A 25,638-nucleotide genomic window follows, 5' to 3' on the forward strand; every position below is an offset into this window, starting at 1 on the left:
ATAATTTTTTTCTAGAAATATAAAAACCCAACTTTGGCTGAAATCTTAAGAATGCTTAAACTAACGGTTCATGTGCCATACTTACTACAGATTATTCATAACGGTCACAGAAATGAATAATTTCAGTGGCCCAGCATTTAATAATTGAGATAACACGACTAACATGTTTGGATTTTAGCTCATTTAATTTTCTAACTGTTGTAGTAAGAATTACTTTTAAATAAATTGCCATTTTGCAATATTTGTTCTTAGGGCCGAAGGGCTGTCCAGAAGACCATGGTTTACATTGATGATCACAGAGTTATGCTGAAGTATCTGTTTCCATTGAACGAAATTGTGGTGGATTTTTATGACAGTTTGAAATCTCTATCTTCCGGCTATGCCAGGTAAAATTTTCCAGTAGCAAATGATCACCATGTGTATACATTTCAATATCTTCTTCCTCCAAAATTGCACAGCTGGAGGCAAAACTGGTTACAAATGTAAATCTTTATTAAACTCCTTTTCGAGCAGTGGTGGTGCATCTATTTTCCTGACTCAACCCCTTCTTTTTCATTCCAGCTTTGATTATGAAGAGGCTGGATATGAGCCAGCTGAACTGGTTAAAATGGATATTCTCCTAAACGGCCGCTCAGTGGAGGAGCTTACTACAATTGTGCATAAGTGAGTATGTCAACACAGACTATAATGAGAATGAAATTGCAGTGGAGAGACAGCAGCATATGACAAAGAACCTATGGTCTTCTATATTTGAAGTCTGCCGTATAGCCTCTAGTCTGTTACACCTCCTCCTGTCTCTGCTAGCACACCTACATCTACTCTTCCATGACGATAAGGGTCAGACTATGGGATAAAAAAAACATTATTAATTCACTACATTCCATCAAATGATTTGTCCATACAGAGAAAGGGGATGTGGATGCTGAGTATTATATGAGATGTTGACTGGCCCAACGTGACAGACCGGAGACACAAGGGTCACCATCTCCTCCTGGAACTGCTAGCTGCAGCAAAGTTATCCATTCAATGATGGTTGCTGCTGTCTCGCATGGCCTAACAGCAATCTGGAGCTGAGTTGGCTCTGATCCCCATATACTGGCACTTTAAAACTTTAAATTGTAAACAAAGCGCAAGCCACCAGTATGATCAACTGATGACTGTCAGTACCCTGGTATGCATAAGCTTCTGATTTACACAAAACCTTGGAATTGTTCTTTGAGGGACAATTATCTTATACAAGATGTCATGAGTGATGTAATATGTAATATCTGGGTTAATTAGCAGTGTGCGGTGAGGGTGTGAGTTATAGTTACCTTGGGGCACGAGTTATAGTTATTTGAGATAACCATACCTAGAACTGCTGAATTTCTGTGGTTTTGTGTGAGTAAACTGTGAATCTAACAATAACGTCCATGTAACCTTTGGTTCTTTTAACTGAATTTCTATGGTTTTTTTAAATTATATTTTCTAACTATATGCACCCACACCATGCAATGGTGTTTGCCCATGTGTGGTGGGGGTTGGCCGAAGGACCTGGCCTCCCCGGGTATTATGTTGTTAAAGGAGGGAGGGCTTGCGGATCATCCTCGTGGGGCTTTACTATGTCCTGGGGACTGCCACCTCCCTGGGGCTAAATAAAAAAATAAGCATGGGGGCCGTGTGGACCTCCCTGCATCTCCTCAGGGTCCATTAAAAAAAATAATACTGGGATGGTGTGCAGTCCCCTCTCCTGGGCTTTTTTTGGCCCCGGGCCTCACCACCTCCTCGGGGTCCATTGAAAAAAAATAATACGGGGGGAGGTGCAGCCCCTCTCTCTCTAGCCGGTTTCTGGCCGCGAGGACGCCATCCCTTGGGGCACAGCCACGACTACCTGGTTGTACTGGCCCCACCCAAAGCACCCAGTGTGCTTTGATGGGGACCGATGGGGAGCCTTAATGCCCCAGCAGTCCCCGCCGGCTCGCTTCTCCTGGAGGAGTTGGCATTGCTCCTGCAATCAGTGAACTGTAGTGATCTACATGAGCTCCCTCACAGAATCTACATGAGCCCCCTCGCAGACATCGCACGCCAGCACAACCTCAACATCATCTCCTACGCCGACGACACCCAGCTGATCCTCTCCCTTACCAACGACCCCGCCACCGCCAGAGCCAACCTTCACGAAGGGATGAAAGAGGTAGCCGAATGGATGAAGAACAGCCTGAAAATGAACTCGGACAAGACGGAAGTCCTCATCCTGGGATCCTCACCCTCCGCCTGGGACGACTCCTGGTGGCCCCCCGCCCTAGGCAGCGCACCCAAACCAACAGACCACGCACGCAACCTGGGCTTCATCCTGGACTCCTCCCTCTCCATGACCAGACAAGTCAACGCCGTCTCCTCGTCGTGCTTCAATATCCTGCGCATGCTACGTAAGATCTTCCGGTGGATCCCCACCGAGACCAGGAAGACGGTCACCCAGGCCCTCGTCACCAGCTGTCTGGACTACAGCAACACCCTCTACGCCGGAACCACCGCCAAACTCCAGAAGAGACTCCAGCGGATCCAGAACGCCTCAGCACGACTCATCCTGGACATCCCCTGTCGCAGCCACATCTCCGGACACCTGAGAGATCTGCATTGGCTCCCGGTCAACAAGAGAATCACCTTCCGTCTCCTCACCCACGCACACAAAGCCCTACACAGCCAAGGCCCAGGATACCTCAACAGCCGCCTCAACTTCTACGCTCCCAAACGCCAGCTTCGTTCGACCAGCCACGCCCTCGCCGCCGTCCCCCGCATCAGCAGAGCCACCACAGGGGGACGGTCCTTCTCCTACCTCGCCGCCAAGACATGGAACTCCCTCCCCACCCACCTCCGCCTGACCCAGGACCACCTCGCCTTCAGGAAGCAACTCAAGACCTCGTTGTTCGAGCAGTAGCAGATCACCCCCCCCCCCCCCCTGCGCCTTGAGACCCTCTGGGTAAGTAGTGCGCTATATAAATACGATGATTGATTGATTGATTGATTGAACTGCTAAATATGCAGTTCCCTGTATGCAAGAGCAATCTTTCTTCTGTTTCCCTGCCTGCATGCCAGCGGGCAGGGAAACCGATGAAAACTCCGCTCCCAGCAAGCGGAAGCAGCTTGGTATGCACTGTGTGCTAGGAGAGGAGTTAATGTTTGTTCTCACTTGGTGGGAAATGTCACAACTTAAACCAAGCAAAAGCAAACAGCTATCTCCTCATGGTGGGCTCCTCAGGAGATAGGAGCAGACCCTAGGAGGTGGTGGTCCCCTAGGTTCACAAGGCCACCAGTCTTCTTTATTAATTTATTCCTTGGGAAGTGGTTGTGCCCGGGGCATATTAAAAGCCCCAGGAGGGGTGCCTGTGTGCCCCCCTCCTTCAAAAAAAAAAAAAAAGGCCCGGGTGGTGGTCCACAAGGCTCAAAAACATCCAATGGAGCCTGCCCCCTCCTTATTTTAATATACTAATTTGCCCCAGGGACCTGGCCCACCCCAGGGCTAAACTGAAATCAAAAGCGGGAGACCACGCTTTATTTTTTCAATTATTTTTTGCCACAAATTTCCGAATGACTCGATTTTGCAGTAAAATTATTCTTTTTTTTTTTAAAGGGGGTTTTTGCCCTGGTTAAGGGGTCAGGGAATTCTTACCCTGCCCCTTTTTATTTTGGGGGGACTCGGCTGTGTTTAAGTCCCAAATGGCTGCCAACGATTCCTCTGCATGAGATCGGGAGGGTTTGCGTCCCTAGATATACAAATGTTATTTCCATTTAATAGCTCAAAAACTATTGAACATCAGATAACAAAAAATCACTCAATCTGAATCAAGAGCTACCTTTCTGCCAAATTCGGTGTAATTCCGTCCAGTGGTTCGGCCTGTAGTCATGTTCAAAATCCCTATAGGACAATTGCATGGGGAAAATGTGTTTTGAGACCAGCCCTTTTTCTCAGCCCCGCTTGACGGATCACCCCGAAACTTTCAACACAGCATCTGGAGTGTGTAGATGACTATTTTCAAAAATTTTGCAAGGATTCATTAAACGGCGCCAAAGTTATTGGCAAAACAATAAATACTTTTCCTATGGAAACTGTCTTATCTATAACTACCTACTTGCGACTCAAGTAGGATATATATATATATAATGTCTTCAGAAAACGGTTTGCCATCAGATTTAGTTTTAAAGGGGAGATAAGAGTTGAACTCAAATGTTTTCAAATTGGTGGGGTCAGACCGTGGTGACAGCACACCTAGCAACAAGGTTTGGAGTTCCTCAATAGTGTGCAAACTATTAGTAGTGTTAAAGAGCATTCTGAGCTTTTTAATAATGTCTTGGAGATTCAGATGGAGGCATGTCTGTCTTGTTTCCCGGCAGTTTGAGAACTGTTCTATTCCCAACAATTAAACTTTGCAAACGAGCATGGGCTCACACAGACTGAGTTGAAAAAGGATGGCTTGTGGGAACCACTGAATCACTTCTGGGAGTTGCAGGTGGAAGATTTACCAGCCCATCTCACTGGTGGCTTTGGTGCAGCTATAGAAGCTTCTCTAGCGTTGTCACAAAGTGGAAGATGAATGTTGGGTCATGGATTCTGAAGAAGACCACAGTAGTGTTTCTGCTTCACTTCTGCAATACGGTGAAGAAAGTACAGCCAGGATGGGGATCGGCATCTGAGTTGCCTCCAGGCTCATTGCTTGCTGCATTCTGGAAGGTTGGTTTTCAGTGATTATCTGTGGGAGCTGGTGTCTCTTTTGGTCTCCAGTCTTGATGCAGAAGCACATTTAAAGCAGTATTATGCCATCACTCATCATGTCATACACTCAAAACGCCTAACAACTGTTCTGTGGTGTGAGGCAAAATGTGAGAAATGGCTGAATAACACTCACCCATGCCCCCATTCTTTCAGTGTTGTTATCTTGGTTGATTCAAAATGGGACAACTCTGAAGTCATGGTAAACTACCATAGCATAATTGCTTGTAACATAGGCGTCCTTCCAAATTCTTACTGGGTTGACTGAGACTCTAATACTACAGTCCAGTTTTGCAGGCAATTTTTTTTAATGCTTTATTTGATTTTTCGCAGAAAAAGCGTAGAAACAGAAACTTATTGCAAAAGTTATTGTAGGTCAACTTATTCATAGGATAAGGATTATAGCATTGTTCAATCATAAAAACAATAGTGGGAAATTATATCTGTGATATTATAATAACCTGGCTGAAGAGAGGGGAAGGCATCTAAAAAGAGCGAGCGGGGGAAAAAGTGAAAGTTAAGCATCGTTAGCATGCATGATATAATACTGTAAAGTATGGGGAATTGATCCACTAAGAGGTGTTCACTGATATGCAGGTTGTGATATGTTACGCATGTAGCAGGGCTCCTAATCAGAAGTACATGTCTCCTACAAGAGAAGGTATGTGCGAAGAGGTTGCTAGATATCCCTGGTTCTAGACGTAAGTTGTTGTAATTATGCATAGTCAATGGAAAGTGTATCGTAACAGGACATTGTTTTAAGCCAGGCTTTGTCAGTAGGGGATTGCTTGCTGCCCTAATGTTTAGCGATTTCCCGTTTAGCCAGAAAAATGACTATTGAAATAAATCTGATGAATGATTTGGGAAGACCATGAGTGTTTCCCAGTAACACCATATTGGGGTCAGGCTTGAGCACAAAATCCGTCGTAGATAGGAGAGAATCGATTGTGAGCCAATAGTTGCTGATGGTAGGGCATAGCTACCTATGAATTTTACCTCTCTCTCAGCAAGGTCCTGTAATTCGGATAGTAAGGTCGATGTACATGTACATCAGACCGAGAGTTTGCCAGACCAATATTGTGCAGTGCTGATTCGATCTCTGTCAAGTTAGCTTGGATGTCTCGAAGCACACCAATGTGCGAAGCAATGCTAATTCCACGTATATAGTTCTTGAAGGCTTCCCAAAGGGAAACCTGAGACGACTCTATGCCTGTATTTAAAGTGAAGTATTGGACTATGGATTCCTGTAATTCGGAGCAGAAGATCTGGTCATTAAAAGCTTCACTTGGGAAGTGCCAGGGGGGAATAGAATGAGTTTGCTAGGGATGCATAAATGTAAGATTACTGGGCAGTGGTCCGATAAAGTGCAGGGTAGGTGTGTAACATCAGTAGTCCACAGTGAAGCATTGCCCGATACGAGCCAGTAGTCTAGCCTTGTCCATACTCTATGAGGAGAAGAATGAAATGAATAGTCTTTATTAGTGGGGTGCCGCGTATGCCAAATGTCTGTGAGACTGTAGGTGTCAATGATCTGGCGGAGTACCACCCAGCCTTTTGATTTACATACTTGGAGCGAGCTGGTGGAGTCTGCAGCTGGGTCAAGAACTAGATTGCATTAGCCGCCAGTGGCCACTAATTTGGCCTCTTCGTGCCCCATTTCTGAGTATACAATGTGAAAAAAAATTGAAAATCTATGTTTGGGGCATATATGTTGACCAATAGGGTATGCTTAACCGCTAGGGAACTGGTGAGTAATTTATAGTGCCCATCTGGGTCTTCTCTGCAGTTATGAAACGTAAAAGGGACAGACAGATGGATAAGGATACATACCCCAGTAAATAAGAGCTATAACTGGGGAAGTACTGGTGGGGGGGCCACACATGCTTGCAAACGATTGAGGGTTACTGGGAAGAAGGTGAGTTTCTTGAAGAAATACTATCTTGATGCCATATCATGTTGAGTATGTGAAAATGAGGATATAAAGGGGGTATCTACCCCCCTCAATCCCCCTTTACAGGCATCTGGTATGATTGAAGATAAACTACAGTTGAACATTTCAAAAATACACAATTCCCCTCCCCAACACTAGACATAGAACTATCCAGCAAATCCCTGATACCAAAAACAAAAAAAGAAACAACCCCAACTATAACAGGTCGGTGTATACCATTGGGGAGGCAACGCCTCAGAGTCTTCAGTCCGGTGATGCCTAAATGTTGCAATGTCAACAAGCATCACACAGCAAGCGAAAAACCATACAAACATATCTAAGAATTGACCTTTGTGTTTTATGAGCCGTCATCAAGCAAATATATATTCATGTCCCAGGATTGGCCGAGTCGAGATCAAACACAGCAGCAGGTTATAATGACCAGCAGCAATGTTAATCGTCATCAGCAGAGTTGAGCTGGGATGGGGAGTTTGCACGATCAGGAGTGTCCCGCCAGGAGTCTGGCGAAGCAGCTTTATGTTGTTTGTAGAAATTCACCACTTCACCCGGGGACTCAAAGAAGCAGGGCATCCCATTGACTCCGATGCAGAGTCGCTCCAGGTAAAGTATGGTGTACCCGAGGCCACTCTAGCACAGCGCGTTCTTGGCATCTGAGAAATTGTGGCAGGCTTCTGGCACCATGGGTGTAAAACCTGGGAAGAATGAGAGCATGGCTCAATGATGATGTATGGTACCTTTCTCACTAGCAAGGCAGAGAATAGTGTCTCTGTCTTTGTAATTCAAAGGACGGGCTATCAGTGGTCTCAGTGTAGTACCCAAAGTGGGATGGGGGCCAAGAGACAGCAAATGCTCCACAGTAAATGTTGACGAGAAGCTGGAACGGTCAAACAGTTCGGGTCAGGAGAGATTCCACAAAGACGTCTGAGCGGCCCATATTTTTGGTTTCCCCAGTGCCATGAATGCAGATATTATTTCTTAGGGATCGCCCCTCCAAATCATCATTCTTCACGGCGACTGTTTTAAGAATACTTTCTATCTTCGCAATTCGCTTCGATTCGGGAATAAGGCCATCTTCAAGGTTATCAATTCATTTTTCCGCATTATCAAGCCTGATTTGTTGACTGTCCATACTATCTAGTTGGGTAGTAAGGGCATCAAAGCGGGCATTGATGGGACGAAACTCGCTCTGATCTCCATCATTATGGCAGTCATGTCTGCTGAGCCCTCGGACGTAGTCACAGTGTTGGTAGGCTCATCAGTGTCAGAGTGGGAATCCTCTTATCAAGGGGTCTTCTTGGGCTGCTCAACCAAGAGCTTGCATTGCTTCATAATTTATGTTATATGGCCAAGTATTACTGTAGAGGTGTTATTCTCCCAAATAGAGAGCTGGTCACCCAATGTAGAGACCAGGGCGGACAGAGGACTGCAGGCGACCACCGTAGTAGGGCCAGTGATTTTAACACCCAGCCAGGGTGCGAAAGCAATGTTCTGCTGCAGGGTTGCTACGCTTCCATCAGTTCAGCAGTTCAAGCTGATTCCTGCATCTGAGAGAGGCACTGATCTGGTGCGCTGCACAGCAATCAATCAGAGGGAGCTCTGCAACAAGCTTGAGCGCTTGTTAATGCCCCCACATCGCCAACTGAGAGTGGGGGGAATTGCGTGAGAAGCAACAATACGGCACTGGGGCAAACGCCGCAGTCCCAGGCCCCAAAAAAAAGCAATCGGGAATGCTGGTTGTAGGCACGGCTCACGTATTCCGTATGGCGACGCTAGTGGTCAGGTCCCCAGGCAGTCTCCAGCATCTTGTCCGCGCGTAGGAGAAGCAAGCAGGCCCGCCATCATGAGGACAGAGGAGTGAGTGGCAGGATCGATGCAGGAAGGGTTTGGGCTTGTGCTCGGTGACAGCCGGTGGTCTCACATAGCTGTCAAGGTTTCAAATTGATATGTGTGACATTTTCATAATTATGAGTAACATTTCAACTACTGTGAGTGACACTTTCTTGCTTCCTGCACTTGGAGCTTTCAGTTAAGGTTGAGACACAATGCAGATATGCGTAACAATGCACTTCAGTGCGGTAATTCGGATTACCACACTGAAATGCGTTAGTCTAACGCTTGATGCGTGATACTTGAGAGGACTGGTCTCAGCCTCCTGCTCGCTGGGGCCCTTCCGAGGTGGAGATGATCCGCACGAGCCCATTAGTGAAGTCCTCGGCCCTCTGGCATCCCCCTGTTAAATGGGGCACCCTAGTTGATGGTGTCTGCTGGGCTGAGCATTTTCCGGACCAGGATATGCATCTGCATATATGTTTGCATGAAGATTATGCCAACATCCGAATCTTGAGCTCCCTAGATAAGCGGCCATTAAGGTTGTCACTGTGGCAACACCCCGACAGGCTTTTTATATTTTATTTATTTTGTTACTCACTCGTTATACCTCACATTAAAGTTTAGATGTTTTAATGATCTTATGAAACAAATTTAACATTTCAGACACAAATATAATATGTTTTACAAAAAGGGGGTGGTGATGAACAGAGTGTCTGAGTTAAACAAACCACTCTTACCCAGTCCAAAGATCAGGGCTTGATCCATCACCGTTATTTATCTCACTGCCCCATCCCAGCTCAGAACCTGGCTATATGCAAATCAGTCTGTCCCTGGCCCAGTGCATCATGGGAACAGGGCAGACTAAACTACCAAGCCAATTCTTTACCAGAAAGGAGACAAGCTACCGGGGACCGGTTTCTGGCATTTCAGCCTTCTTCGGCCCGGCTTGCTTGAATCCTGATGGAGCAGTGAGAAAGGGACTCATGTCTGAGTATACCCTGCCACACCTATAGTGGCCAAAAACGATTTACAAAAAGGGGGTGGTGATGAACAGAGTGTCTGAGTTAAACAGACCACTCTTACCCAGTCCAAAGATCAGGGCTTGATCCATCACCGTTATTTATCTCACTGCCCCATCCCAGCTCAGAACCTGGCTATATGCAAATCAGTCTGTCCCTGGCCCAGTGCATCATGGGAACAGGGCAGACTAAACTACCAAGCCAATTCTTTACCAGAAAGGAGACAAGCTACCGGGGACCGGTTTCTGGCATTTCAGCCTTCTTCGGCCCGGCTTGCTTGAATCCTGATGGAGCAGTGAGAAAGGGACTCATGTCTGAGTATACCCTGCCACACCTATAGTGGCCAAAAACGATTTACAAAAAGGGGGTGGTGATGAACAGAGTGTCTGAGTTAAACAGACCACTCTTACCCAGTCCAAAGATCAGGGCTTGATCCATCACCGTTATTTATCTCACTGCCCCATCCCAGCTCAGAACCTGGCTATATGCAAATCAGTCTGTCCCTGGCCCAGTGCATCATGGGAACAGGGCAGACTAAACTACCAAGCCAATTCTTTACCAGAAAGGAGACAAGCTACCGGGGACCGGTTTCTGGCATTTCAGCCTTCTTCGGCCCGGCTTGCTTGAATCCTGATGGAGCAGTGAGAAAGGGACTCATGTCTGAGTATACCCTGCCACACCTATAGTGGCCAAAAACGATTTACAAAAAGGGGGTGGTGATGAACAGAGTGTCTGAGTTAAACAGACCACTCTTACCCAGTCCAAAGATCAGGGCTTGATCCATCACCGTTATTTATCTCACTGCCCCATCCCAGCTCAGAACCTGGCTATATGCAAATCAGTCTGTCCCTGGCCCAGTGCATCATGGGAACAGGGCAGACTAAACTACCAAGCCAATTCTTTACCAGAAAGGAGACAAGCTACCGGGGACCGGTTTCTGGCATTTCAGCCTTCTTCGGCCCGGCTTGCTTGAATCCTGATGGAGCAGTGAGAAAGGGACTCATGTCTGAGTATACCCTGCCACACCTATAGTGGCCAAAAACGATTTACAAAAAGGGGGTGGTGATGAACAGAGTGTCTGAGTTAAACAGACCACTCTTACCCAGTCCAAAGATCAGGGCTTGATCCATCACCGTTATTTATCTCACTGCCCCATCCCAGCTCAGAACCTGGCTATATGCAAATCAGTCTGTCCCTGGCCCAGTGCATCATGGGAACAGGGCAGACTAAACTACCAAGCCAATTCTTTACCAGAAAGGAGACAAGCTACCGGGGACCGGTTTCTGGCATTTCAGCCTTCTTCGGCCCGGCTTGCTTGAATCCTGATGGAGCAGTGAGAAAGGGACTCATGTCTGAGTATACCCTGCCACACCTATAGTGGCCAAAAACGATTTACAAAAAGGGGGTGGTGATGAACAGAGTGTCTGAGTTAAACAGACCACTCTTACCCAGTCCAAAGATCAGGGCTTGATCCATCACCGTTATTTATCTCACTGCCCCATCCCAGCTCAGAACCTGGCTATATGCAAATCAGTCTGTCCCTGGCCCAGTGCATCATGGGAACAGGGCAGACTAAACTACCAAGCCAATTCTTTACCAGAAAGGAGACAAGCTACCGGGGACCGGTTTCTGGCATTTCAGCCTTCTTCGGCCCGGCTTGCTTGAATCCTGATGGAGCAGTGAGAAAGGGACTCATGTCTGAGTATACCCTGCCACACCTATAGTGGCCAAAAACGATTTACATCATGCACTGGGACAGGAACAGACTAATTTGCATACAGCCAGGTTCTGAAACTGGGATGGTGCAGTGAGCTAAAAAACGGTGTTGGATCTAGCCCTGATCTCTTGACTGGGTGAGAGTATTCTGTTTAATTCAGAGACTCTGTCCCTCACCACCCCTTGTTGTAAATATTTTTGTCCACCCTAAGCGTGGAAGGGTATACTCAGATGTGAGTCCCTTGCTCATTGCACCATCAGGATTCAAGCAAGCCGGGCCGAAGAGGCTGAAATGCCAGAAACCGGTCCCCGGTAGCTTGTTTCCTTCCCAGTGTAAGAATTGGCTTTTGTAGTTTGGTTTGCCCTGTTCCCATCATGCACTGGGACAGGAACAGACTAATTTGCATACAGCCAGGTTCTGAAACTGGGATGGTGCAGTGAGCTAAAAAACGGTGTTGGATCTAGCCCTGATCTCTTGACTGGGTGAGAGTATTCTGTTTAATTCAGAGACTCTGTCCCTCACCACCCCTTGTTGTAAATATTTTTGTCCACCCTAAGCGTGGAAGGGTATACTCAGATGTGAGTCCCTTGCTCATTGCACCATCAGGATTCAAGCAAGCCGGGCCGAAGAGGCTGAAATGCCAGAAACCGGTCCCCGGTAGCTTGTTTCCTTCCCAGTGTAAGAATTGGCTTTTGTAGTTTGGTTTGCCCTGTTCCCATCATGCACTGGGACAGGAACAGACTAATTTGCATACAGCCAGGTTCTGAAACTGGGATGGTGCAGTGAGCTAAAAAACGGTGTTGGATCTAGCCCTGATCTCTTGACTGGGTGAGAGTATTCTGTTTAATTCAGAGACTCTGTCCCTCACCACCCCTTGTTGTAAATATTTTTGTCCACCCTAAGCGTGGAAGGGTATACTCAGATGTGAGTCCCTTGCTCATTGCACCATCAGGATTCAAGCAAGCCGGGCCGAAGAGGCTGAAATGCCAGAAACCGGTCCCCGGTAGCTTGTTTCCTTCCCAGTGTAAGAATTGGCTTTTGTAGTTTGGTTTGCCCTGTTCCCATCATGCACTGGGACAGGAACAGACTAATTTGCATACAGCCAGGTTCTGAAACTGGGATGGTGCAGTGAGCTAAAAAACGGTGTTGGATCTAGCCCTGATCTCTTGACTGGGTGAGAGTATTCTGTTTAATTCAGAGACTCTGTCCCTCACCACCCCTTGTTGTAAATATTTTTGTCCACCCTAAGCGTGGAAGGGTATACTCAGATGTGAGTCCCTTGCTCATTGCACCATCAGGATTCAAGCAAGCCGGGCCGAAGAGGCTGAAATGCCAGAAACCGGTCCCCGGTAGCTTGTTTCCTTCCCAGTGTAAGAATTGGCTTTTGTAGTTTGGTTTGCCCTGTTCCTATCATGCACTGGGACAGGAACAGACTAATTTGCATACAGCCAGGTTCTGAAACTGGGATGGTGCAGTGAGCTAAAAAACGGTGTTGGATCTAGCCCTGATCTCTTGACTGGGTGAGAGTATTCTGTTTAACTCAGAGACTCTGTCCCTCACCACCCCTTGTTGTAAATATTTTTGTCCACCCTAAGCGTGGAAGGGTATACTCAGATGTGAGTCCCTTGCTCATTGCACCATCAGGATTCAAGCAAGCCGGGCCGAAGAGGCTGAAATGCCAGAAACCGGTCCCCGGTAGCTTGTTTCCTTCCCAGTGTAAGAATTGGCTTTTGTAGTTTGGTTTGCCCTGTTCCCATCATGCACTGGGACAGGAACAGACTAATTTGCATACAGCCAGGTTCTGAAACTGGGATGGTGCAGTGAGCTAAAAAACGGTGTTGGATCTAGCCCTGATCTCTTGACTGGGTGAGAGTATTCTGTTTAATTCAGAGACTCTGTCCCTCACCACCCCTTGTTGTAAATATTTTTGTCCACCCTAAGCGTGGAAGGGTATACTCAGATGTGAGTCCCTTGCTCATTGCACCATCAGGATTCAAGCAAGCCGGGCCGAAGAGGCTGAAATGCCAGAAACCGGTCCCCGGTAGCTTGTTTCCTTCCCAGTGTAAGAATTGGCTTTTGTAGTTTGGTTTGCCCTGTTCCCATCATGCACTGGGACAGGAACAGACTAATTTGCATACAGCCAGGTTCTGAAACTGGGATGGTGCAGTGAGCTAAAAAACGGTGTTGGATCTAGCCCTGATCTCTTGACTGGGTGAGAGTATTCTGTTTAATTCAGAGACTCTGTCCCTCACCACCCCTTGTTGTAAATATTTTTGTCCACCCTAAGCGTGGAAGGGTATACTCAGATGTGAGTCCCTTGCTCATTGCACCATCAGGATTCAAGCAAGCCGGGCCGAAGAGGCTGAAATGCCAGAAACCGGTCCCCGGTAGCTTGTTTCCTTCCCAGTGTAAGAATTGGCTTTTGTAGTTTGGTTTGCCCTGTTCCCATCATGCACTGGGACAGGAACAGACTAATTTGCATACAGCCAGGTTCTGAAACTGGGATGGTGCAGTGAGCTAAAAAACGGTGTTGGATCTAGCCCTGATCTCTTGACTGGGTGAGAGTATTCTGTTTAATTCAGAGACTCTGTCCCTCACCACCCCTTGTTGTAAATATTTTTGTCCACCCTAAGCGTGGAAGGGTATACTCAGATGTGAGTCCCTTGCTCATTGCACCATCAGGATTCAAGCAAGCCGGGCCGAAGAGGCTGAAATGCCAGAAACCGGTCCCCGGTAGCTTGTTTCCTTCCCAGTGTAAGAATTGGCTTTTGTAGTTTGGTTTGCCCTGTTCCCATCATGCACTGGGACAGGAACAGACTAATTTGCATACAGCCAGGTTCTGAAACTGGGATGGTGCAGTGAGCTAAAAAACGGTGTTGGATCTAGCCCTGATCTCTTGACTGGGTGAGAGTATTCTGTTTAATTCAGAGACTCTGTCCCTCACCACCCCTTGTTGTAAATACAAATATAATATGTGGCCTGTTAACAGAACATTTTGGCCTAATCCTTTTTCAGTGGGGCACAGACACGTTTATTACCCAATACACTTCACATTGTAATTCTTTAATTAACAAAGCTGTTAAACTCACATTTTCCACATAGGTTTTACTTACCGAGAATTGCATTTTCCTACCATTTCAACCATGCTCTAATTTGTAGGTGATCAGTTTTTTTTTTTATTTTGGACACATAAGGTGTATTCCATCTTTACTACAATGAATGGTCCAACATATATAGGTTTATCTGAACAGTCACAAAATGTAGTCAGCCTCTGATTACATTTTTTTCTCCCACGATCACATTGAGTCAAAATAATAACATTGATTGATCCTTGGCTTTCAACATGTCTGTCCAAAGCCCTGAACATGGGTTGTAGATATCTTGCATTATTATAGGGAATTATTTCCACATCTTTTTCATAGCTTAGTCTGCTGCCTTCTTATTTCAATGCAATTGTATGTAGTCCACTAAGTTCTAAAGTTAAGTGCGGATACATGCATTTTTTTTATAAATTTCGGTGTATCCAGCCTCCTATTGTAGCAAGCCAGAAGGTCATACAAAACTTGTGGAGAAGTAACATTCTGCTTATTTCTTGTGCTAAACCCACATAATATTTTCTGCTGAATAGTGCAGTAATGAATTGACTAGTTACCAAATTATAGATGTAAAACTGGTGCTGGATATGTGTACGACTTGATGGTCACATGTTTGTGTCCTGGTCGGTCCACTCAAACTTTGATTCTTCTGAGCTGGTCATAATGAGTGCGACTGACTTGGGTAACAAAGAAAATCTGTAATATTGCGCAGAGCGATGCCCTGGGCTTTTCAAAAGTACCTTACAGTATAGTGAATGTTTTTTGTAATATCCCTTTCTTATGCTAATCCTTTTATTTTTAGTTTTACTACCAATTCCCAACATTAATATAAAGGAATGATGTTCACTTTCACCCCTCATGCAAAGTGGAAAGTTTTTTATAATTAAGTTTTGTATTGTGTCCAGATATATACAAATTGTATATGTTACTGAACGATGATAGCAAGATAATCAAAGTTAAATATGGCTATTGGGCATTAGGTATTTGGACCATGTTTTAGTGGTTCGAGTACAACTATGGTGACTTGACAGCAGTACCCGAGTTCAAACAGTAGCAGCATCAGACAATCCAAACTGGTGACCACACAGAAAGAGGCATTTCCTCACAATTATATAGCTATTTAATTTGTATTTCATCCCTTTGTAGGTGTCTAATATTCATCTTCGAGACAGGGACCCTCACACTCACATTACAAAACAAACTTATATAATGAACACTACATCACAATGCAGTACCAGTATTCATCTGCTCCAAGAACCCAGCTACCTCTCCAATTTCTTGTTGCATATATGCTTGCCTTTGACCCTGTGTAGCGTTTTGCTGCCTTTTGACTAGGTTTGCACTATACAAATGCCACATTCATACAATACTGCATCTTCTAAACACTCCAAAATCTGATTGTGCTGCTTTCTAGTTAAGTCTTCATTTAGGTCCCTAATTATTGCCTTAGCTGTGTTGCCTCCACATACACGTGAGTATGAAGTTGGAGACAGGTGGATGGACGTCGTCTGTCACTCAATACCACAATAACCGTACACTTATACCTTTATTGTGGACCACTATTAATTACTTACTTACTTATGCCTTCTACCCCTCCTCGGGCATAGGTCGTCAACTAGGACTCTCCAGCCATCTTTGTTTTCGGCTTTTCTTTCAATCTAATTCCAGGTGCAGCTTATGTCCTTGCAGTCAGCTGCAAGGCCTAGGAGCCAGGTGTTTCTTGGGTTTCCTTGTCACGTCTACTCCGGCTCCTCAGGATCAGGGTGATGCTCAATGGGGTCCACCTCCTGACTTCCCCACAATAATTCACACAGAGCATAGAGGTAATCAAGTGAGGGATGGGAAAGGGAAGGGTCTGCGGTGTAAAGGGATTGCCTGAAACAACAAAAACATAACATAAATACAGTGTGACAATCCTGTCTACTCTCTGTATAGTCTCGCTAGAATCCTGACTATACCTGTATAGATTTCTCCCAAAATTCTGTTCCCACTCGCTCTCATAAGATGCCTCTCTTATTGTATTGTAACAACACCGCCTGAAAGAAACAAGATTCATTCATCAGAACCACTCCAAAGAACCAATGTGAGAGAAACGGCACTCAACCCTTATTCCATCATACTCACATTCACTCCCCTTGGTTCCCGAAACAAAAATAGGATCAAAAAAGCAACGGTCCATAATCCATAGGTTCCAATAAAGAAAACAGAATCAATTCACAGTTCTGCCGTAATAAATGGGGTTTTCAATTTCCATATGGATGAGGGATTGGACCCAGATACGATCAAGCTGATTGAGATTACAGCCCCCTTAGGCTTGGCGCCTTATCTGTTCGGACCAACGCATGAAAAGGGTCATACTCTGGATCAGGTTTTTTCAACGTCTCCCATTGAGATCATGTCACTTGTGCCGGTGCTCTGGTCAGACCATAGGATGGCCAAATTCTATGTTCTAGGCACAAAGAAACCAACTAGCACCGCCTCTAGGCAGCTTGGGCGAGCCCCTAGGGCGTTTCATCCGGTGACTCCTGAGATGCTGGCTCAAGCATCTCTCGATCATCCTTGCCCTTTCACAGGAGTTTTAGAGAAAGACCTAGAGTCCTTGCAGGCGTGGCTAACAGATAGGCTGAATGATCTAGCCCCTGAGACGGCTCCCTGATTAACATCGAAACGGGTTTCTGCCCCCTGCTTCACCGAAGCTTTGTCGGCCTCTCGTAGGCAATGCAAGGTGGCTGAAAGGGCGTGGCGTGCTCAGTATGAGCCAGCAGCCAGGCTTGTTTACAGGACAGCGGTCAAGGCCTACCATCGGGACATCCTCTCGGAGAAAAAAGGTTATTTTGCCAGGAGGATAGAGGCTGCCTCCAACTCGTGCAAGGAGATATTTACGATCGTCAGGGAATTCACGGCCCTTCGAACTAATTCGACCCTGGCCGCCCCCTCTGACTCGTGGGCCTTTACCGCCAAGATCAAATCGATCCAGGATTCTTTTCCTTTGAGGAAAGTTGAAGTACCTCCGAGCCTTGAAGATGGGCCAGGCCCATGGGCCCTTTCGGGTTCAGTCTTGCCAGATTTTCCGCCCATTTCAGCTCCTTCGTCATTGGCACTTATAGCCAATCTTAAATCTGGGTCGCCCCTTGACCCATGCCCTGCCAAATTCCTGGCGAAAATAGCCGACGTTGTAAATCCGCTGGCGAATCCTCTCTTAAATCTCTCCTTGACTCGGGGAATGGTCCCGCAGGCCTGGAAGCAGGCAATGGTCATTCCCCTTCTTAAGAAGCCGGGTCTTGACCCGGAGGCCTTGGTCAACTACAGGCCAATCTCTCTCCTCCCTGCGCTGGCTAAGATCCTGGAGAAGCATGTTCATATTGTGCTTTCCAATTTTTGGGAATCTCACAATCTGCTGCACTCCACTCAATCTGGCTTCCGCCCCAATTTAAGCACCGAGACAGCGCTTTTGGAGGTGTCTGAGGCCATAAAAGAGGCGCTGGATTCGGGCGGCAAAGCTATGCTCGTAATGCTGGACTTGTCGGCGGCCTTTGACACGGTCCCCCACGAGGGTCTCCTCACCAGACTTCACGAGATCGGTCTGAGGGGGACGGTGCTTAGCTGGTTTACATCATTCCTGGCTGGCCGTCGACAAACGGTCTGGGCCTCACCCAGCTCCGCCGCTATGCCGCCTTTGGGAGTCGGAGTTCCGCAGGGATCTGTGTTGAGCCCGACTCTTTTTAACATCTTTATGACCCCTTTGGCGGCATTGGCGGAGTCTTATGGGGCCCAGATTGTTTCTTATGCAGACGATACCCAGCTCCTCTTTACTTGCAGGAAAGGAGAAGATTTTGATGGAGAGAGTATCCGCGAGTGCCTTGGGGCTGTTTTTAAATGGTTCCAGCTCAACAGCCTCAAGTGCAACTCAGACAAGTCTGAGGTACTCTTCTTCGGCTGCCCACATGACCCAGACTGGCAGGAATGGTGGCCTATCAACATCTTTCCTCCAGCGCACTCTTCCCAGCTAGCTAAGAATCTGGGGATCAAGATAGATAATGGCCTGGCGTTAAGATCTCAGATCCTTGGTCTCACGGGGACATGTTTTGGCCTATTGAGGATGCTCCGAAAGTTTCTTCCTCTGCTCTCAGAAGATCATAGGAAGACGACAGTGCAGGCCTTAATCGGCTCAAGATTGGACTATTCCAACGTCCTGTATCTTGGCCTGCCGGAAAATCGTTCACAACGTCTGCAGGTCGTCCAGAACTCGGCCGCGCGGGCCATTTTTGGCCTTTATAGACGTTCTAGAATTTCACGCCTTTTGCAGTCGCTCCATTGGCTGCCTATCCGGAAGCGGATAGTTTTTAAGGCCTTGACCCTTGCCCATAAGGCTCTCCATGCCTCGGGAGCTAAATATCTCCAAAGGAGGATTGCCTTCTACCAGCCGACCCGATCGTTGAGATCTGAATCACTGTTCCTCGCAGTGGTACCCCGAGTAAAGAGGGCCCGCATTGGGGGTCGCTCTTTCAGGCTGCTGGCACCACAGATCTGGAATACGTTGCCTCTGGCACTACGCAGCACCTCTAATCTGTTGAATTTTAGGAAGGGCCTTAAAACTTGGCATTTTGCACAGTAATTCTTTTCGCTCTGATTTTTGCTGTTCCTTTTTGCTTGTTCTGTGTTGTGTTACTCTACGACTGGTTTTAATAAAAGCGCCAGGACTTTCTCTGGAGTAGCCGTGCGCTATAAAAGACAAAACTAACATAACATAACATAAACATAACATAACAGAACAAATGTGAATTCCTCATTCACGTTGTACTCCAAAGAAAAGTCCAGAACTCCCACTCCAATTAGAATAATCCTATGAATGAGCGAGTCAAGATACATGAAAGTAATTGTAAGCCCCAACGATACCTCCTTATTGTAGATAGTGCCAAAAACAGGAGAAAACCTCTGCAGCCTTGAGGGTTTCGGAAATGCACTGTTCCCCACCGGGAACGGGGGGAGGCTGGAAAACTTCTTTGCTCAGCCGAGCGGAAAGAAGGAAATCTTGAAACATCCGCCGCAGCCGCGAGCGGAAGAAACTAATTCAGAAATTTCTTGCTCAGTCGAGTGGAAAGAAACACCACAGCCCGCCGCAGCCGCGAGCGGACGAAGAACAGGGAAGTTCTGCTCAGCCGAGCGGGACAATGGAGAAAGCCCGCCGCAGCTGCGAGCGGGCTCAAGGAAACAGTCAAGGCGATCTCTGCCGTTAACGCGAAGAACAAGGGGATCCACTTCCGAACAGCGCGGCTATTAGAGAGTTACCAGGCAATCCAGAATCACGTACAACGCGGTCGCGTGTACGTGACACCCTCCTAGACAGCCTTCTGGGAGCTGTAGTCCACAATGTTAATGTTCAGGTAGGCGCCTATGCTGTTTCATTCAGTTCCTGACAGTACGCCCTCCTCCCAAGCGCCTCCTAGCACCAGGCTTCCCGGGATGACTGGCATGAAACAGACGCACCACCCGCGGAGTGTGAACCGCCGAACTTGGTTCCCAGGAATCGTCCTCTGCTGAATACCCTTTCCAGGACACCAGGTACCACAGACGGCCCGACGGACCTTGCAATCCACGATGCGACGAACCTCGTATTCGAGTTGACCATCGGCACCACCGGAGGCGGAGCCTTGCGACGGGCATTCCTGGCAGGTTTCAGCAGACCACAGTGGAACACTGGATGGATCCTCAAAGACGCTGGAAGCTTCAATTTATAAGCCATAGGATTGATCCTCCGAAGAACAGTATATGGACCAATGAATCGGGGATGGAATATACTGTGATATCGGAATCGGATGTTCTTCGTAGAGAGCCACACCTTATCCCCCACCTGGTACTCCGCACCGACTTGACGTCGCAAGTCAGCCCAACGTTTGTATGCACCTTTGGCCTGAACAAGATTAACTTGAATACGTCTATGGATGTTCAAGATCGAGCGGACCTGTGCCTGAACAGTGGGCTGGTTATGCACGTAGCTGGGAAGAGACAATGGCAAGGTACGAGCATGAAAACCGGTGTTAGCCCGAAATGGTGTTTCTCTGATCGAGCTATGCCATGCATTGTTGTACGATAGTTCGGCTAGCCAAAGCAAAGATACCCAGGAATCGTAAGCCTCCTTGGAATAGCACCTCAGATATTTCTTCAGATTCTGATTAAGGCGCTCCGTCTGCCCATCAGTCTGAGGGTGGAAACTGGTAGAAAGAGCGGCTTCGATCTGCAAGGCCGTACACCATGATTTCCAAAACCGGGCAATGAACTGAGGACCTCTTTCCGAAACTATCACCCTGGGCAGTCCATGTGCACGTACTACGTTTTGCATAAGTAGTTGGGACGTCTGACTTGCTGTGGGCACATTTTTGCAAGGGATGAAATTCACCATTTTAGGCAAACTGGCTATTACCACCAATATGGCATTGTATCCCTGATCCAGAGGTAACCCAAGGACGAAGTCAAGACTGATGGTGTGCCAAGGTTGAGAAGGAGTTGGAAGAGGCATCAACAGTCCTTTGTTCTTATTATGTTCTCCCTTTGCTCTAGCACAAATTTCGCATTCTCCCACCCAGGTACTCACATCTTTGGTCATTCCTTCCCACCAAAACTGGCGTTTGATCAAATGTAAGTTTTTCATAGAACCAGGATGTCCCGCTGCCACTGCATCATGACACCAATTAAACGCTGTTAGCCTTAAGGCATGACTAGGTAAATATAGTTTGTCATCATACATTGGCATATCGTGTTTTAGTGACATGTGATGGTTTTGTCCTGCCCATTGCCGCTATTGATACAATGTTCTGTGCCTTTTCACCTGGTCAAGGAAACGTTCCTCTTTTACTACACATAGAACTTTGTCAGGACCTACTATCGGGTTCATGGTTTCCTGTCGTGTTTAAGCGCCTACACCCTGCCTGGACAAAGAGTCCGGTTTTCTGTCTACTCCGGCTCATCAGGATCAGGGTGATGCTCAATGGGGTCCACCTCCTGACTTCCCCACACTCTGACTAATAATTCACACAGAGCATAGAGGTTATCAAGTGAGGGATGGGAAAGGAAAGGGTCTGCGGTGGAAAGGGATTACCTGAAACAACAAAAACAAAACACAAATACAGTTTGACAATCCTGTCTACTCTCTGTATAGTCTCGCTAGAATCCTGATACCTCTCTTATTGTATTGGAACAACACCGCCTGAAAGAAACAAGATTCATTCATCAGAACCACTCCAAAGAACCAATATGAGATAAACAGCACTCAACCCTTATTCCATCATACTCACATTCACTCCCCTTGGTTCCCGAAACAAAAATAGGATCAAAAATGCAACGGTCCATAATCCATAGGTTCTAATAAAGAAAACAGAATCAATTCACAGTTCTGCTGTAATAAATGTGAATTCCTCATTCAGGTTGTACTCCAAAGAAAAGTCCAGAACTCCCACTCCAATTAGAATAATCCTATGAATGAGCGAGTCAAGATACATGAAAGTAATTGTAAGCCCCAACGATACCTCCTTGTTGTAGACAGTGCCAAAAACAGGAGAAACCCTTTGCAGCCTTGAGGGACTCGGAAATGCAATGTTCCCTGCCGGGAAAGGGGGGAGGCTGGAAACCTTCTTTGCTCCGCCGAGCGGAAAGAAGGAAATCTTAAAACATCCGCCGCAGCCGCGAGCGGAAGAAACAAATTCAGATGTTTCTTGCTCAGCCGAGCGGAAAGAAACACCACAGCCCGCCGCAGCCGTGAGCGGGCAAAAAACAGGGAAGTTCTCGCTCAGCCGAACGGGACAATGGAGACAGACAGCCGCAGCCGCGAACGGGCTCAAGGAAACAGTCAAGGCGATCTCCGCTGGTAACGCGAAGAACAAGGGGATCCACTTCCGAACAGCGCGGCTGTTAGAGAGTTACCAGGCAATCCAGAATCACGTACAACGAGGTCACGTTGCTACGTGGTTTTAATGTAGATCGGACACACCCTCCCAGACAGCCTTCTGGGAGCTGTAGTCCACGATGTTAATGTTCAGGTAGGCGCCTATGCAGTTTCAGTTCCTGACATTCCTCTTTTCCTTTTCCCTTGACGGTTCCTGGTGAGGGCTTGCCTGGTGATGTTTGATGCAGGCTTGCTGAGGGTGTGACCTATCAAGTTCCAGTGTTTTTTCATGATTTTTTTATGGGCAGGAAGTTGGAATGTGTACTGCCATAGGATGTTTTTTTTTTTAATTTGCTTTTATTGAGAAAAACAAGGCCATAATGCGCACAATAATGATTTTACGTCCACAAATCTACAGATAACGCCACTGGATATGGCATGAAAAAATAATAACAAAAAAAAGATAACAAAAACAATGAGTAAACATCGCAGTGCAGGTACATATATACAGCAGGACTGTTTGGACGGAGGCGGTAGAGCGGTCCTAATTTTATTGGACCTCTCTGCCGCGTTCGATACCGTCCCCTACGAACTCCTTCTCGCTAGGCTGTCCTCTATTGGCATTGGGGGAACGGTGCTGTCCTGGCTGTCCTCGTTTCTCTCCGACAGGTCCCAGCAGGTCTGGATGCCCCCCCACGCTTCGAATCCTAAACCTCTTCTCACGGGGGTCCCCCAGGGCTCCACTCTTAGCCCCTTACTGTTCAATGTTTACATCACCCCCCTGGTTTATCTAGCAGAACAGTATGGGGCTAAGATAATTGGGTATGCGGATGATACCCAACTGCTGTTCACCTGGCCTGACGATAAATTGGACCCATCAGTAGTTCATCGGTGTCTGTCCTCTGTATTTCGCTGGCTGACTCAGGCCCAGCTGAAGTGCAATGAGGACAAGTCGGAGGTGCTTTTTTACGGTTCCTTCCCCCCTCTGTTTAAGAACACACTGTGGCCCCCTAACATCCCTAGCCCGAAAGAGATGGGAAGACCGGCTAAAAACTTGGGCATCTGGTTTGCAGAGAACCTCAGATTTGAGGAGCATATAAAAAAGCTGACAGGCACTTGCTTTGCCACACTGAAAATGCTCCGCAAGTTTTTTCCTCTGCTCCCTAAAGAGGCTAAGGAGACGGTTGCCCGAGCTCTTATACTGGCAAGGCTGGACTACGCGAATGCTTTGTTCAGCGGTATTCCGGCCTACCTGGTGAAGCGCCTGCAAATCATCCAGTACGCGGCCGTCCGTCTGATTTTTAACATCCCCAGATGGAAGAGCGTACGTGCTGAGATGAGCACCATTCACTGGCTCCCGGTTGCACAGCGCATCTTGTTTAAATCTCTGGTGCTGGCGTTCAGAGCCATTCACGACCAAGGCCCCGTCTATCTGAGAAAGAGATTTATTTGTTATGTGCCAACTCGCTCTCTTAGATCATCCACGCAGCTGAAACTGTACCTTCCCCGTTTCAAACGTGCCAGACTTGGTGGCCAGTCAATCTCTGTGATTGTGGCCAGGGCGTGGAACGCTCTACCTCTTTATCTGCGTTCCTCCCAAACTGTGGCGCTATTTAAGAAAAATTTAAAAACACACTTATTTAAGAGTTCAATATAAGTTGTTTTCTCTGTGGTTCTGTTTCCCGCCTTTCCCCTCGCGCCAGGATACTCTCAAGTAACGGAGCGCGCTACAAAATAGTTTATACATACATACATACATACATACATACAAACATACATATAATGATAGATCTTAATTTCCAAGGTACATCACAACTGGCTAACAATCCTTGATATTGTTTGAATGGTGGGGGGCGCATCACTCTGAGAGTTCAGGATGGAGTAGTAGATAGGAGCGAAGTGGCTGCCAGATATTTTTGGGCTGGGAGGCAAGGGGCAGCAAGGATGGATTGATATAGCTGGTAGTATCACAATACATCAAATCCTTCAGCCAAGCTTTCAGCAATGGCAGTGAAGCTCCGCCCCCAGTGCAAAGGGGCCAGCTTCTTAGACAACAGTAGTGCAATTGCGGTAAAACGCCTAATGCTGACCCGCAGAGGAAAACATACCCCAGTAGCACCAGTAGAGGTGAGGGTGTGAGTTTGGTTTTGACTATTAGACTCCGATGTTATGGGACGTTGTTGTTGATGGTATTTGGCGACCAGATCTGGTCTTTGTTGGTGGTGGTCACTCTTGTATTTCAAGTTTCTGATCAATACTTTAAGACTGATTTTACATTGGTGTTAAAAAAGCCTGATCTTCGTTTGCAGCATTAGGTCCTTGGAGCTTCAGATCTGTAGCTGAATGAAGGCAGCCCTTGCTTTTCTGGTTCTTGTCTTGACGTCAGCATCTGTGCTGCTTTGCTTGTCCATGACAATTTCCATGTAGTTGAGGGCCTCAATCTCTTCCAGTGCATTGCCTGCAAGAGTGACTGCAGCTGTGCTGGCCATGTTAGGGTTCAGGATATTGGAATTTCTCCTGTGGATGTAAAGGTCAAGTTGTGCTGATGTAGCTGCAACATTGTCTGTCTTATCTTGCATCTGCTGATGGGTATGGGAGCAGGGGGCTATGTCATCGAGCTGCATCCAGGGTGCCCACTGAATCCCATTTCTTCTCCCTGCTGTGGATGTCCTCATTGTTCAGTCAATGGCCAACAGGAAGAGATAAGGGATCAGCAAACATCCCTGGTGGACTCCGGTCTTCACTTGGAAGGCTTCAGTGAGTTGTTCTCTATGGGCTATCTTGCAGGTCATTCCCTCGTAAGAGTTCCTGATGATTCTTGCAGGTTTATTTGGCACACTGTAGTGGGGGAAGAGTTTCCGAAGGGGCTCTCTGTCCATGCTGTTGAATGCCTTCACATAGTCGATGAAGTTGACATGGAGGGAGAAGTTTCATTACGTTGACTGCTCATTGATGATGCACAGTGTTGAAATCCAGTTTGTGCAGGATCTAGCTTTGTGCAAGCCAGCTTGCTGGTTTCACAACTGAGCGTTGTTCCTACATTCTGTTCAGGATGTCTCTGTTTAACATTTTGCCTGGGGTTGATAGAAGAGTTATCACCCGTCATTTGCACAGGCTCTCAGGTCACCTTTCTTGGGGATCTTGATGAGATATTCCTCCTTCCAGTGTGATGGCACCTTTCCCTCTTCCCAGATCTTTCCATACATGGGACAGAGCAGGTCTACTGTTGTTTCAATGTCTGCCTTATGTGCCTCCACACTAATATTGCTGGATCCTGCTGCCTTCCTGTTTCTCAGTTGTATGATGGTGTGCCGTATTTCTTCCTTGGTTGGTCTGCTGCAGTTGACTGGCAAGTCTTTGTCGACTGTATGTATGTCTGCTAGAGACTGTGGCATGGACT

At 46.9% G+C, this 25,638-nt stretch overlaps 1 protein-coding gene across 3 annotated transcripts in view; it reads left to right on the forward strand.

The window, feature by feature from the left end:
* Window positions 1–25,638, forward strand: part of GUF1 (GTP binding elongation factor GUF1) — a 270,588-nt gene that overhangs the window by 193,080 nt on the left and 51,870 nt on the right. For all 3 annotated transcript variants that reach the window (XM_086962692.1, XM_086962693.1, XM_086962694.1), the window contains exons 14-15: window positions 253–386; window positions 562–663. In XM_086962692.1, coding sequence (XP_086818818.1) covers window positions 253–386; window positions 562–663 — 236 coding nt within the window. The remainder of the gene's footprint in view (window positions 1–252; window positions 387–561; window positions 664–25,638) is intronic.

This window comes from Lissotriton vulgaris, chromosome 3_1 (assembly GCF_964263255.1).
Source record: "Lissotriton vulgaris chromosome 3_1, aLisVul1.2, whole genome shotgun sequence".
NCBI classification, from domain to species: Eukaryota; Metazoa; Chordata; class Amphibia; order Caudata; family Salamandridae; genus Lissotriton; species Lissotriton vulgaris.